This window comes from Hyla sarda, chromosome 3 (assembly GCF_029499605.1).
Source record: "Hyla sarda isolate aHylSar1 chromosome 3, aHylSar1.hap1, whole genome shotgun sequence".
NCBI lineage: Eukaryota > Metazoa > Chordata > Amphibia > Anura > Hylidae > Hyla > Hyla sarda.
In genome coordinates this window covers 24,162,100-24,177,842 of record NC_079191.1, presented here as the reverse complement: position 1 = coordinate 24,177,842, position 15,743 = coordinate 24,162,100, and the positions used below count along the sequence as shown (strand labels likewise).

The window sequence follows — 15,743 nt, the reverse complement described above, 5'->3', positions numbered from 1 at the left end:
AACACATTTTATAAGTGGTCAGAAACTTGTAAAAACTCATGGAAGAATAAAGTTACGTTAAAACCAAGCACATCATTGTTTTTCTTGTGAAATTCCCAATAAGTTCGATGTGTCACATGACCCTCTTCCTATTGAAAAAACAAAAGTTGGATTCAAAATGGCCGACCTCAAAATGGCCGCCATGGTCACCACCCATCTTGAAAAGTTTCCCCCCTCACATATACTAATGTGCCACAAACAGGAAGTTAATATCACCAACCATTCCCATTTTATTAAGGTGTATCCATATAAATGGCCCACCCTGTAGAACAGCGCATTGTAAGTTTATGTTTAAAAAAAATACTGTCATTATTAGGAGGTTTGTTCTCTTGTACTCTTAATAGTTGATAACATGAGAATTATGCTGACTGTTATTTACATCAATTATTTGGGTAAGTGAGAAAAATATAATTTGCATAATACTTTGTAACAGGGTGTAGACTGGTAGATTCAAGTTAAGCAGGGTAACAATGCCTATAAGTAAACAATAATAAGGAAACTATGTTGCTATATTGAAACAAAATATCCTCTGTAAACTTTGTTCTACTTCTACCAGATTCGTGTGATGTAATCATTATTCGCAGTTTTTGTATGATTCAGCTCGTGTCTGTGGCGCACGGCATAGGGACCGATTCTCCAGAGTCATAGCAAATGTTTCCAAGGAAGGAGAACATGTGGACAGCTGCAGCTTGTGATCTCCTCAGACACCCTCTGTAAGGGTGCATTCACACTGCAGAATCTCCGCTCGCTGAATTCAGTGAGCAGAGATTCCATCTTGCAGCCGCCGCCGAAAATACTTCGGCGCTATGGCCGCGGGGCACTGAGCCATCGCCATTGACGGCTATGCAGTGCTCGCAGAATCCGCGCAAAGAATGAACATGTTCTTTCTTTGCGGGGAACAGTTTAAGCGGCGGAATTGTCTGCCGCTGAAATTCCGCAGTGTGAACGGGTCTCGCGGAGACCCATTCACACTAATGTTAAGTTCACACCGCGAAATTCCGCTCGTGGAATTCTGTGGGAATTCCGTAGTGTTAACGTACCCTAAATTTCAATCAAGTGACCCAAGTGCTAAGATTCTTTATGGCTGTGTAAGGGCTGGGTTCACATCACGTTTTCCGCAATACGGGACCGCATACGGCAGGGAAGAGCTAAAAACTAGCGCTCCCGTATTGAGCTGTATGCGCTCCCGTATGTAATTCATTTCAATGATCTGGCCAGAGTGAAACGTTCGGTCCGGTCGGCTCATTTTTTCCCCCTGTATGCGCTTTTACAACCGTACCTAAAACTGTGGTCACTTTTTTTAGCTCTCCCCTGCTGTATGCGGACCGGTATTGCGGAAAACGTGATGTGAACCAGCCCTAACCTTATTATTTTGTGGAATTCCTGAGCTAGATGTTTAGATTATAGATGCACCATGTACCTGCTACGAGATAAAGTAGTGGAAAGTATTGCCTTTGGGTCTCATAAATTTTCCATTCGAGCCTAACACTGCCTTGGTCAGTATCGCTATATACTGTACATGCTCCAAAGCCATTCAGAAATGGCCAGACTTCCAGGGTGACACTTGAATTTTCACATGTGACCTGGTCACCCTACCGTTCAATGCATATACCCCAGTTATAAAGAGTTTATTAGGCTTTTACATGTGATCAGATGTTCAGGATTGGATGCTGTATCCTTCGCCAAGTGATATAACTTTCGGTTCCTAGGCCTTGCAAAATCTGTAATGTCCCACCCACATGAAATTTATAATACTAGTATCCACTAGAAACCACTGGACCCCAACCTTTCTCACACCTCTGCATCTTATATACAGTATTTACATCTCTTAATGTACATTGGGAAAGCTTCTCACAGTTGTGTCACAGTGATGTAACAGTACAGAGAATAGATACTAAACACAGTGATGTCACAGTACAGGGATACTAAACACAGTAATGTCACAGTACAGGGATAATGCACACAGTGATGTCACAGTACAGGGACAATAAACACAGTAATGTCACAGTACAGGGATAATACACACAGTGATGTCACAGTACAGGGATAGACACAGTTTGCGCGGAATTGCACGCGGAATTGCGCGCGGACATGGGGGAGAAAGAAGTGAAGGGTTTTTCAGCCATTTCCGCCCACGAATTCCACGCAAATTCCGCCCGAAAACGATGTTGGGCGGAATATTTTTTTACCATTGACTTCAATTGATTTCTGCTAGCGGATTACGCTTGAAGAATGAACATGTTTCTTTCATCAAGCGGAACGGAATTCAGCGTCGGAATTCTGCTAGCAGAATTTCCGCAGTGTGAACAGGACAGCAGAAATAACATTAAAGTCAGTGGGCAGACTTCCATTAACCCTACCTGCTTCCATTAACCCCCTCCCGCTTCCATTACCCCTACTGCTTCCATTCACCCCTCCTGCTTCCATTCACCCCTCCTGCCGCTGCATCCATTAACCCCCCTGCTTCCATTAACCCCCCTTGCTTCCATTAACCCCCCCTGCTTCCATTAACCCCCCCTGCCACCATTACCCCCCTGCTTCTATTACCCCCCTGCTTCCATTAACCCCCCCCTGCTCCTTTTCCCATTCACCCCTGCTTCCATTCACACCCCCTTGCTTCCATTACCCCCCTGCTTCCATTAATCCCCCCTGCTTCCATTAGCCCCCTGCTTCCATTAGCCCCCCTGCTTCCATTACCCCCCCTGCTTTCATTCACCCCCTTTCTTCCATTAGCCCCCTGCTTCTATTAGCTCCCCTGCTTCCATTAGCTCCCCTGCTTCCATTAGCCCCCCTGCTTTCATTAAACCCCCTGCTTCTCCATTAACCCCCCTTCCCTGCTTCCATTAACCCCCCTGCTCCTGCTTCCATTCACCCCCCTTGCTTCCATTAATCCCACACTGCTTCCATTAACCCCCCCTGCTCCTTTTCCATTCACCCCCCCTCTGCTTCCATTCATCCTCCCCCCCACTTCTGCGCCTGCGTACATTTAACACCCCCTGCTCCTTCTTCCATTCATACCCCCCTGCTCCTTCTTCCATTCATCCCCCCCGCTCCTTTCATTCATCCCCCCTCCCCACTCCTTCCATTCATCCCCCCTGCTCCTTCTTCCATTCATCCCCCCGATCCTTCTTCCATTCATCCCCCCCTGCTCCTTCTTCCATTCATCCCCCCTGCTCTTTCTTCATTCATCCCCCCTGCTTCTTCTTCCATTCATCCCCCCGCTCCTTCTTCCATTCATCCCCCTTGCTCCTTCTTCCATTCATCCCCCTCCCGCTCCTTCTTCCATTCATTCCCCCCTACTCCTTCTTCCATTCATCCCCCCCTGCTCCTTCTTCCTTCCATTCCCCCCTGCTCCTTCTTCCATTCCCCCCTGCTCCTTCTTCCATTCATTCCCCCCCCTGCTCCTTCTTCCATTCATTCCCCCCCCTGCTCCTTCTTCCATTCATCCCCCCCCCCCCGGCTCCTTCTTCCTCCCATTCCCCCCCCCCCCCGCTCCTTCTTCCATTCATTCCCCCCTGCGCCTTCTTCCATTCATCCCCCCTGATCCTTCTTCCGTTCATCCATCCCCCGCTCATTCTTCCGTTCATCCCCCCGCTCATTCTTCCATTCAACCCCCCCCTGCTCCTTCTTCCATTCATCCCCCCCGCTCCTTCTTCCATTCATCCCCCCTGCTCATTTTTCCATTCAACCCCCCCTGCTCCTTCTTCCATTCATCCCCCCCTGCTCCTTCTTACATTCATCCCCCCCTGCTACTTCTTCCATTCATCCCCCCTGCTCATTCTTCCATTCAACCCCCCCCCCTGCTCCTTCTTCCATTCATCCCCCCCCCGGCTCCTTCTTCCATTCATCTCCACCTGCTCCTTCTTCCATTCATCCCCACCTGCTCCTCCTTCATTCACCCCCCCGCTCCTCCTTCCATTCATCCCCCTGCTCCTTCTTTCATTCCCCCCTGCTCCTTCTTTCATTCCCCCCGATGCTTCTTCCATTCTTCCCCCTGCAACTGCTTCCATGCAAATTCCCCCTTCCCCCTTCCCCCACTTCCATTCGACCTCCCTTCCCGTTTGCATTAAAAATCCCCGCTCCTCCTCCCCTGGTTTTTGGCCTATGTATCGAGCCTCTGGCTGCTATGATTAGGGGGGATCCGGACATCACTGGCATTCCCTTGCATGATAGGGAATTCAAGATTTGCTTATTTGCTGATGATGTACTTCTCACTCTCTTGTCCCTTGCTGTCTCTTCCTAACCTCTATAAAGCTCTTCATGCCTATGGTGTGCTTTCTGGCTACAAGGTAAATCGGAATCACTCCCTCTGAATCTCCCCTTGTCTCTTTCCACTCTCCTACGCTTCAATTACTCTTTTAAGTGGTCTCCTTCTGCTATCAAGTATTTAGGGGTTCATATTACCTCCCGCTACTCCTCTCTTTACTATGCTATCTCCCCCTTTTTTGGGAACTTCGAGCTCTCTTGGAGAAGTGGCGTTCGCAGTACATCTCCTTTTTCGGGCGGATTGCGGCAATGAAAATGACAATCCTTCTGAAACTGCTTTATTACTTTGAGATGTTGGGGACGCGCGTACCACTGTCTGTCCTTTGCTCTTTTCAATCGGCTATTTTCTGTTTCATTTGGGATGGGAAGAGGCACCGACTCCCTATGTCTGTAATGATGGCTAGCAGGGCAATGGGGGGTCTGGTGGTCCCGGATGTGGTGAAATACAATTGGGCTGCTCACCTGCGCCATCTTGCAGCATGGTCCTTTTACCATGCATACAGCCGATGGATGGAGCTGGAGAAGCTTTGGCTGGCCCCTATGCCCCCTAACACCCTTCTTTGGTCCCCTCCAGCGTCTTCTATCTCTCTATCTCCTCTTCTAGGCCCTATGTCTTTCTCTAAATACGTTTGGGGGTACTGTTCGGTGAAATTTCCCCTGTTTTCTCTTTCCTCCCCTCTACGATCTTTATCACCCTGATTTTCCTTCGGGTTTGTCTTCTGCTATGGTGCGGGGATGGGAAACTCGAGGCTGATATAGTGGACCCCCTCTCACTTTCACTCCTGCCCTTTGACCAATTGAGGGCTCATTGGGATCTCCCCTCGTCTGAGCGTTTTCACTATCTACAATTATGGCATTTTATGTCTTCAATGACTGGCTCCACTGTGGTCTCTCTGCCTACTGGATTTGAAAGATTGTGCCATGGTGGGCCTCAGGTGAGGGGCCTTCTCACCGACATTTACTCCTTGCTTCTCTAACCCCCTGTGGGCGTTCCTCCATCCCACCGCTACATGGCTCGCTGGGAGGATACTCTCAACACTACCATAACCCTACCTCAGTGGCGGGTCGTCTGGGAGAGGGCCTCTAAGGCTTCAATTTGCCCCGCATATAAGGAAACCCAGTATAAATTGATCATGAGCTAGTATCATACTCCGGAACTGTTGAATAGACTGAACCCTGATATCCCTCCTCAATGCTGGCGTTGTGGTTTGGGGCTGGGTACGGTGTTCCATATTTTCTGGTCCTGTCCTCTCTTAGCTGTCTATTGGAAAAAAAGTGCAGGAATTGATATCTGTGCTCTGTGGGTGTCGGTCCCGCTGGACCCCCTTTTTTACCTTCTCCATCTCTCTCACCCCACTCTGTCTAAGAAACCATTGAAGCTTTTCATGCATATTGCCCTAGCTGCTAAAACCCTTATTGCCAAGTGTTGGAAGAGGACCCTCCCTCCCTCTGATTTTGATTTGTTAACCCGAATACGTGAGATCCGTTCTTTGGAATTTCTAACGGCCTCTTTAAATAATTCTATCCCCTCATTCCTCTCTGTCTGGGAACCTTGGGATCGTTTCTCTGATAGGCAACTACCTTGATCTCTCGACCTCACTTTCTATTCCTTTTCTCTTCTTTTTCTTTCTCGCTCTCCTCTTCTCTTAGCCTCTTGTGGTGGTCGTATGTTTGTCTTTGTGTCCCCACTGTTTTTGTTTCCCCACAATTTATACAATGAATCTCCTGTATGCCTTTGGGGCCTTTATGCCCAAGTAAAGCAGTTTTTTCCCTCTTTACATTGTTGTTGGGGTTGCGGTCTCCCTGGTACTCTTTATCATATCCTATGATCCTGTCCTATGATCATGATCTTCTGGTCTTCATGTGAGCTATTCGTGAAAGAGGTATTGGGCTGTCCTGTGCCGGTGGTCTCCACAATCTGTGTTATTATTCCTTGATATTGGCATTATTCCTTGTAAGTTGAGAGACCTCCACTGTATTATATTTATATATGCAAAATTGGCACTTGTGAGCAACTGGAAATCGACAACTATCCCCTCCTTAGATGGGGTGGTGACTAAACTTAAAGGGGTACTCTACTGCTTAGCGTTTGGAACAAACTGTTCCGAACGCTGGAGCCGACACCGGGAGCTCGTGACCTCATAGCCCCACCCCCTCATGATGTCACACCCCGCCCCCTCAATGCAAGTCTATGGGAGGGGGCGTGACAGCTGTCACGCCCCCTCCCATAGACTTGCATTGAGGGGGCGGAGCATGACATCGTGAGGGGCATGGCTATGATGTCACAAGCTCCTAGTGCCGGCTCCAACGTTTGGAAGAGTTTGTTCCAAATGCTGAGCAGCGGAGTACCCCTTTAATACTAAATTTTCTTTTGTAAGAATATCTGATTCTTGTAAGAATATTTAAGTTCTTACGTTAAAGATTTCCAGTTTCTCTAGCTTTGTATAACTACTCACAACAGGGTTACTAATACATTTTCTTAAGTTAGCTTTTATAATTAATTGCTATTTATGACCTAGTACTATTTATTCAATATAGAGCGTATCTACTATATGATCAGACATATTATTTATTTAATATTATATTATTATTTAATATTATTTAATATAGGATTTAGATGTTGTTTAAAGGGGTACTGGTGCCAGAAAGTTAAACAGTTTTGTAAATGACTTCTATTAAAAAATCTTAATCCTTCCAGTACTTATCAGCTGCTGTACTTTCTGTCTGACCACAGTGCTATCTGCTGACACCATTGTCCATGTCAGGAACTGTCCAGAGCAGGAGAGGTTTGCAATGGGGATTTGCTCCTACTCTGGACAGTTCACAAAATGGACAGAGGTGTCAGCAGAGAGTACTGTGGTCAGACAAAAAGGAAATTCAGAAAGAAAATAACATCCTGTGTAGCAAACAGCAGCTGATAAGTACTGGAAGGATTAAGGTTTTTTAATGGGCACTCTCATTAAAACAAATGTTTGCTATTGCACTCCTTATGGTGGATAAAAATTATTTCTAATATACTTTGTTTAAAAAAAAATGAAGTTTTCTATGTTTTATTTGTTCTTAAAAAAGCTCAAGAGCACATTTTCCCCCATCTCATGCACAGATTTTGGATCGAAGCCCAAACACAGGAAGTGCAGCCTGGAGTGCTGAAGGGGGAGGGGTTTCCAACCAACAGCATATGGCAGTTAAGTATGAGAGAAGCTATGATTGGATGAGGCTGGTTAACACAATAGAGGACAGTGCACTGTGTATAGTAGATAACACTATAGAGGACAGTGCACTGTTACAAATGGATCTGGATAGGTTGGACGTTTGGGCTGGGAAGTGGCAGATAAGGTTCAACACTGATAAATGTAAGGTGATGCACACGGGAATATTATGTATTAAATGAGGGAACACTTGGGACGATTGACATGGAAAAGGACTTGGGAGTGTTAGTTACTAGTAAATTTAGCTGTAGTGACCAGTGTTTGGCAGCTGCTGGCAAGGCAAATAAAATCATGGGGTGCATCAATAGGGGCATAGATGCCCACAACAAGGAAATAATTCTACCGCTGTACAAATCACTAGTCAGACCACACATGGAATACTGTGTACAGTACTGGGCACCAGTGTACAAGAAAGATACACTGCTCAAAAGACAATCAATTGATTGACAATCAATTTCACATGCTGTTGTGCAAATGGAACAGACAACAGGTGGAAATTATAGGAAATTAGCAAGACATCCCCAATAAAGGAGTGGTTCTGCAGGTGGTGACCACAGACCACTTCTCAGTTCCTATGCTTCCTAGCTGATGTTTTTGTCACTTTTGAATGCTGGCGGTGCTTTCACTCTAGTGGTAGCATGTGCTTGCCAGAGGTAGCCTGACTGCCATATGCACCGAGATGAGATCCTCAGACCCCTTGTGAGACCATATGCTGGTGCGGTTGGCCCTGGGTTCCTCCTAATGCAAGACAATGCTAGACCTCATGTGGCTGGAGTGCGTCAGCAGTTCCTGCAAGAGGAAGGCATTGATGCTATGGACTGACCCACCCCTTCCCCAGACCTGAATTCGATTTAGCACATCTGGGCCATCATGTCTTGTTCCATTGCACCACATACTGTCCATTAGTCCAGGTCTGGGAGGACATCCCTCAGGAGACCAATCGCCACCTCATCAGGAGCATGCCCAGGTGTTTTAGGGAGGTCATACGGGCACGTGGAGGCCACACACACTACTGAGCCTCATTTTGACTTGTTTTAATGACATTACATAAAGTTGGATCAGCCTGTAGTGTTGTTTTCCACTTTGATTTTGGGGCACTCAATTATTAGGGGGACAGACAGGGCAATCTGTCACAAAGACCGGGATCGCCGAACAGTGTGTTGTCTTCCTGACGCTCGAGTTTGGCACATTGTGGATCAGGTTGACAGGTTGCTGGGTGGGGCTGGAGAGGATCTAGCAGTCATGGTACATATTGGCACCAATGACAAAGTAAGAGGTAGGTGGAGTGTCCTGAAAAATGATAGGAAACAGAGGGTGGTTATTAATGGTACTTATTCTGATTGGGTGACTGTTACTAGTGGGGTACCACAGGGGTCCGTCTTGGGTCCTGTTCTATTTAATATATTCATTAATGACCTTGTAGAGGGGTTGAATAGTAAGGTAGCAATTTTTGCAGATGATACTAAACTCTGTAAAGCGGTAAACACAATAGAGGACAGTGCACTGTTACAAATGGATCTGGATAGGTTGGAGGTTTGGGCTGGGAAGTGGCAGATGAGGTTCAACACTGATAAATGTAAGGTAATGCACATGGGGAAGAAAAATCCGGGCTGGGATTATGTATTAAATGGGAGAACGCTTAGGACAACTGACATGGAAAAAGACTTGGGAGTCTTAGTTAACAGTAAATTTAGCTGTAGTGACCAGTGTCGGGCAGCTGCTGCCAAGGCAAATAAAATCATGGGGTGCATCAATAGGGGCATAGATGCCCACGACAAGGACATAATTCTACCACTGTACAAATCACTAGTCAGACCACACATAGAATACTGTGTACAGTACTGGGCACCAGTGTACAAGAAAGATATAGTGGAGCTGGAGAGGGTTCAAAGACGGGCAACCAGAGTAATAAGGGGAATGGGAGTACCACAGTACCCAGAAAGATTATCAGAATTAGGGTTATTTAGTTTAGAAAAAAGAAGGCTTAGGGGCGACCTAATAACTATGTATAAATATATCAGGGGGCCGTACAGAGATCTCTCCCATGATCTCTTTATACCCAGGACTGTATCTATAACAAGGGGGCATCCTCTACGTCTAGAGGAAAGAAGGTTTCTACACCAGCACAGATGGGGGTTCTTTACTGGAAGAGCAGTGGGACTGTGGAATTCTCTTCTGTGAAGGTGGTCATGGGTAACTCGGTAAAAGAGTTCAAAAGGGGCCTGGATGTGTTTCTGGAGAGTAATAACATTACAGGTTATGGATAATAGATTTATAGGGACAGAAGGTATATCCAGGGATTTATTCCGGTTGCCATTTGGAGTAAGGAAGGAATTTTTTACCTCCTCTGGAGCAACTCAGCAGGGACTCAGGAGGGAAATAGGTTGAACTTTTTTTCAACCTTATAAACTATATAACTATATGTAACTAGTGTATAAGAAAGCCACAAGTATGCACACTGTGTGGTAGACATATGCCACTGGAGTTGTCCCACTGTGCTGACAATAATACTGCTAGCCACAACCTTAAAGCATGAACTTCTCCTTCAGTGGTTGAATTAGATATATATCCAGATACTAAAGTTATTCCAGGTCATTGCTGTTGGGCAACAAGCTGAAATAACAGAAGCAGAGAATCATGTTGCTATGTAAATCAGTCCTCCTAAAGCTGAACACTGCATGACCGGAGGAGCTGTCAACATTTCCATTGAAAAACTATTTGGGGAAGGAGGGTGGAATTTGATAACTTTCTTGATACATATAGAAATTTAGCATACAGGAGTCCTAGGCTGAGAGGAATTCTGGTGGGTTGATAAGCCTTGACTTGTCATGACAGTGGCTTAAAGAAAATCCGTCAGCTGGATCACCCACACTAAACCCAAAATAGTGCAAATGAAGAGCTGTAAAATGAGGTGTCACTTACATTTTTCTGTGATGGAATATAGAGGAGGCAGGGGAGATGGGAGACCTGGCTCCCCGTCTCCAATGCGAGCTGAAGCGCAATATGATTAAATGCACAAACATCCGTAACTCTGCACAGAAGCCACAGAAAAATGTAAGTGACCCCTCATTGTACAGATCTTTACCCGCACTACAATCCAGTATATTGGGTTTAGTGCAGGTGAACCAGGTGTCAGATTCTCTCTTTAACTGCTTAACGACCAAGGACGTGTATACACGTCCTTGTGCCGTTAACGGGGTATGGCGCGGGCTCCCGACTCGAGCCCCTGTCACACCGGCCGGCATTAGCTGAGGGCCGGCATTAATAGCTGACATCGTCCGCAGCTAGCTATTAACCGTTTAGATCGCCGCTGTCAAAGCTGACTGCGGCGTCTAAAGGTACCTTTAACTGCTCCCTGGTGGTCCTGTGGGGTGGGGCGGATCGCCCCTCACAGCGCGATCGCGACGGGGGAGGGGGGCATCCACTTCTGAGGTAGCCGGAGGGCTTACCTCTGCTCCTGTGTCGGCTGCTGTGCTGTGAATGATAAATCATCAATCGAGCGCAGAGCACACAGATTAATGTGCTTTAAAAAAGTTTAAAGACACACACATTAACCCCTTCTTTATTAAAAGTTTAAATCACCCCCCTTTTCCCAAATTTCATATAAAAAATATATAAACACAATAAAAATAAACATATGTGGTATCTCCACGTGCGTAAATGTCCAAACTATAAAAATATAAGGTTAATTAAACTGCACGGTTTTTAATCACTTTGTATACCCTAAAAAAATGTATAAAAAGTGATCAAAAAGTCTGATCAAAACAACCATGGTACCAATAAAAACTTCAGATCACAGTGCAAAAAATGAGTCCTCATACTAACCTGTATATGGAAAAATAAAAAAGTTATAGGGGTCAGAAGAGGACAATAATCTTAAACATACTAAATTTGGTGCATATAGTTATAATTTTTTTTAAGTAGTAAAATAAAGAAAACCTATATAAATTGGGTATCATTGTAACCGTATGGACCTACAGAATAAAGGAAATTTTTAACAAAAAGGGCACTGCGTAGAATCTGAAGCCCCCAAAATTTACAAAATGGCGTTTTTTTTTTTCAATTTTGCCCCACAAATATTTTTTTACTGGGTTCGCCGTAAAGTTTGTGGTAAAATGATTGATGTCATTACAAAGTACAATTGGTGGCGCAAGAAATAAGCCCCCATATGAGTCTGTAGGTGTAAAATTTAAAGCGTTATGATTTACAGAAGGTGATGAGGAAAAAATGAAAGTGCAAAAACGGAAAAACCCTGCGTCCTTAAGGGGTTAAATGTAGCACATGTGAATTAGAAAAAAAGATTGTATCTATTAAGACACATAGAAATGGACATCATTCTAAAGGGACTCCCAGCTTGGGGCCATTGTCTATGATAGAGATAGATCCATAAACAGAAACTCTCACCCTGACAGACTGTGGCCATCCATGTACAGTATTACACAGACGCTGCAGGGATGTTGCATATACAATGAATTTGGAAAGATTTCAGACCCCTTCACATTTTGCCACAGTTTGTTATGTTGTGGCCTTGTGCTAAAATAAAATAAACCACTATTTTCCCCCCATCATTCAGTATACAAAACCTCATGTAAAAAGTAGAATTTTAGAAATTGTAGAAAATTTTATAAAAATGAAAAACTAACATTTCACATGGACATAAGTATTGAGGCCCTTTGCTATGGAATTTGAAATTTAGCTATGGCTCCTCCCACTTCTCTTGATCATCTCTGAGATGTTTATAAACCTTGATCGCAGTCACCTGTGGTAAATTCGGATGCTTGGACAGGATTTCATAGAACACAGCCTGGTCTATATATATATATATATATATATATATATATATATATATACAGCTGACAATGTATATCAGATCAAGCCATGAGTGGGAAATAACTGCCCATACAGCTAAGATAGGATTTTGTAGAGCCAAAAACATTTCTGCACTGAAAGTTCACAAGAGCACAGTGGCCTTCATAGTTCATAAATGGAAGAAGATTGGAACAACCAGGACTCTTCCTAGAGCTGCTTCCCCACTAAACTAATTAATCAGGGGAGAAGGGTCTTGGTAAGAGAGGAGACCAAGAACCCAATGGCTGAGCTCCAAAGCTCCTGTGAGCAAATGGGAGAAACTTCTGTAAGGTCAACCATCACTGCAGTCTCCACAATCTGGGCTTAATGGCAGAGTGGCCATTAAGCAGGGGGCTGTGGCGCAGATTTAGGGAGCCTGAGCTTCTCCCTCAGCACAGCAGTAACAGGAGGACTGTCGCCGGTTTCGGGGACTGGGACCTCAAGCTGGATTATGGCTCCTTTTCAGGTAGGGGGATGAGATTCTTCTCCATAAACTTGAAAAGCTCGGGCTCGTCCCTGAACACCCACCGTGACAGCAAGGGTGACTTGGGCTTAACTTGAGGCCCTGGTTTGGGTGGGGCACTGGCTGATGCTCTCTCCAGGCTTGAGTAGGACGAGGGAGTTGAGAAACTGGCCCCTATCTGGGTACTCATGTCGGATACCTCGCTCCGGATCTCCGCCTAGGAAACCTATGACTGATAGTGGGACGAGAGCCGCAGGGGAGATGGCGCCCTTAAGGACACTGGTGAGGAGATGGGACTTCCGCCCATCGGCGGCAGCCTTTGCCTTCTATACCAGTGACTTGCTGGTGTCTCCAGTCCATTCTTTCAATCCGACCACCAGGGCCACCGCAACCTGATAAGCGCTAGCCGACATCCTGACTTCTCCCTTAGAGACACTCTCCACCATTTTCTCTGCTTTGGAAACACGAGGTAAGACTTGGAGGCAGAGTTTTGCTGCTTTCTTTATGGCAGGCTCCACCAAAATGGCCACCAACAGGAAATGCATCAGCCATACAGTCTCTTCGACCGTTCCCCTATGCAACAAAGGGGTGGTCCTTTGAGTTCCACTTTGGCTTTGGCACAGCAACCTGGTTCCCGCGCCCGGGGTGTTTCATTTGGCGGGATTTCACTGCGCGCTTTGCGCTGCCTGGATTAACCCCTCCCGGGGAAGGTGGAACTCTCTGACGCAACACAGCTTGCACATATTAGTGGCACTGGATAACACAGTCTCTGGTCACATTTTTTGCTCTCTGTATGGCTGATAAAACGCTCCCCCTCTATTTCTTCAGCGCCGGTCGACATAAGCAAAGTTCCGTACAGTAATTCTAGCGCACAATCTGTCGCACATGAGTTTGTTGAGGTACAGTTCAGACTGAGGGGTTTTCTTAGGCACAAACCCGAATCCTGTTTGTGCACACCAAGATTTGTGGTGACACGGGGGTACAAGGAATTCCTAATCACTGCGTGTCGCCAGGGCGCCATTAGCCTATACACGGTCCGAAGTAAAGTCAGCTTCTCCTGGGCCAGACATGGGGAGTAAAGAAACACACCAACGTCAGGTTATGGATAACTGCCTTTTACTGAGCAAGGTGCAGATGGTATTACACACACACACACACACAGTATGGAGCAGAGTGTAAGGGATGCAGTGTAACCCTTTGGGAGCCCTGTTGCCTTGCTGGGACTTATGGTGCTTTTCACCCACTTGGAATAATACTGACTTAAGATAAGAGATGTCACGATGCCGGCTGGCAGGTAGTGGATCCTCTGTGCCGGAGAGGGATTGGCGTGGACCGTGCTAGTGGATCGGTTCTAAGTCACTACTGGTTTTCACCAGAGCCCGCCGCAAAGCGGGATGGTCTTGCTGCGGCGGTAGTGACCAGGTCGTATCCACTAGCAACGGCTCAACCTCTCTGGCTGCTGAAGATAGGCGCGGTACAAGGGAGTAGACACAAGCAAGGTCGGACGTAGCAGAAGGTCGGGGCAGGCAGCAAGGATCGTAGTCAGGGGCAACGGCAGGAGGTCTGGAACACAGGCTAGGAACACACAAGGAAACGCTTTCACTGGCACGATGGCAACAAGATCCGGCAAGGGAGTGCAGGGGAAGTGAGGTGATATAGGGAAGTGCACAGGTGAACACACTAATTGGAATCACTGCGCCAATCAGCGGCGCAGTGGCCCTTTAAATCGCAAAGACCCGGCGCGCGCGCGCCCTAGGGAGCGGGGCCGCGCGCGCCGGGACAGGACCGAGGGAGAGCGAGTCAGGTACGGGAGCCGGGGTGCGCATCGCGAGCGGGCGCTACCCGCATCGCGAATCGCATCCCGGCTGGAAGCGGAATCGCAGCGCCCCGGGTCAGTGGATCTGACCGGAGCGCTGCAGTGAGGAGAGTGTAGCGAGCGCTCCGGGGAGCGGGGACCCGGAGCGCTCGGCGTAACAGTACCCCCCCCCTTGGGTCTCCCCCTCTTCTTAGAGCCTGAGAACCTGAGGAGCAGACTTTTGTCTAGGATGTTGTCCTCAGGTTCCCAGGATCTCTCTTCTGGACCACAACCCTCCCAATCCACCAAAAAAAAGGTTTTCCCTCTGACCTTTTTGGATGCCAGAATTTCTTTGACGGAGAAGATGTCCGAGGAGCCGGAAACAGGAGTGGGAGGAACAGATTTGGGAGAGAAACGGTTGATGATGAGTGGTTTAAGAAGAGAAACGTGAAAGGCATTAGGAATACGAAGAGAAGGAGGAAGAAGAAGTTTGTAAGAGACAGGATTAATCTGCCACAAAATTTTGAAAGGACCAAGATAGCGTGGTCCCAACTTGTAGCTAGGGACACGGAAGCGGACATATTTAGCGGAGAGCCATACCTTGTCTCCAGGGGAAAAAATGGGAGGAGCTCTTCTTTTCTTATCCGCGAACTTCTTCATGCGTGATGAAGCCTGTAAGAGAGAATTTTGGGTCTCTCTCCATATGATGGAAAGGTCACGAGAAATTTCATCCACAGCGGGCAGACCAGAGGGCAAGGGGGTAGGGAGGGGGGGAAGAGGGTGACGGCCGTACACCACGAAAAATGGGGATTTGGAGGAAGATTCAGAGACTCTGAAGTTATACGAGAATTAGGCCCATGGAAGGAGATCTGCCCAGTCATCCTGGCGGGAGGAAACAAAATGTCGTAAATAATCACCCAAGACCTGGTTAATTCTTTCTACTTGTCCATTGGATTGAGGATGATATGCAGAAGAAAAATTTAATTTAATCTTGAGTTGTTTACAGAGAGCCCTCCAGAATTTAGACACGAATTGGACGCCTCTATCCGAGACGATCTGCGTAGGCAACCCGTGAAGACGAAAAATGTGTACAAAAAATTGTTTAGCCAACTGAGGCGCTGAA

The 15,743-nt window shown here is 46.6% G+C and overlaps 2 protein-coding genes across 6 annotated transcripts in view; one reads left to right on the top strand and one right to left on the bottom strand.

Annotated features, from left to right (window-relative positions):
* ANKRD66 (ankyrin repeat domain 66) overlaps positions 1 to 15,743 on the top strand; it is a 55,332-nt gene that overhangs the window by 11,620 nt on the left and 27,969 nt on the right. For 4 of the 5 annotated variants that reach the window (XM_056563891.1, XM_056563890.1, XM_056563894.1 and 1 more), the window contains one exon: positions 7,409 to 7,490. The exons of the other annotated variant lie outside the window; for it this stretch is intronic. In XM_056563891.1, coding sequence (XP_056419866.1) covers positions 7,484 to 7,490 — 7 coding nt within the window. In that variant the 5' untranslated portion in view covers positions 7,409 to 7,483. The remainder of the gene's footprint in view (positions 1 to 7,408; positions 7,491 to 15,743) is intronic. 5 annotated transcript variants of the gene reach the window in all.
* Positions 1 to 15,743, bottom strand: part of PLA2G7 (phospholipase A2 group VII) — a 101,000-nt gene that overhangs the window by 62,471 nt on the left and 22,786 nt on the right. The gene's annotated exons all lie outside the window — the stretch shown is intronic.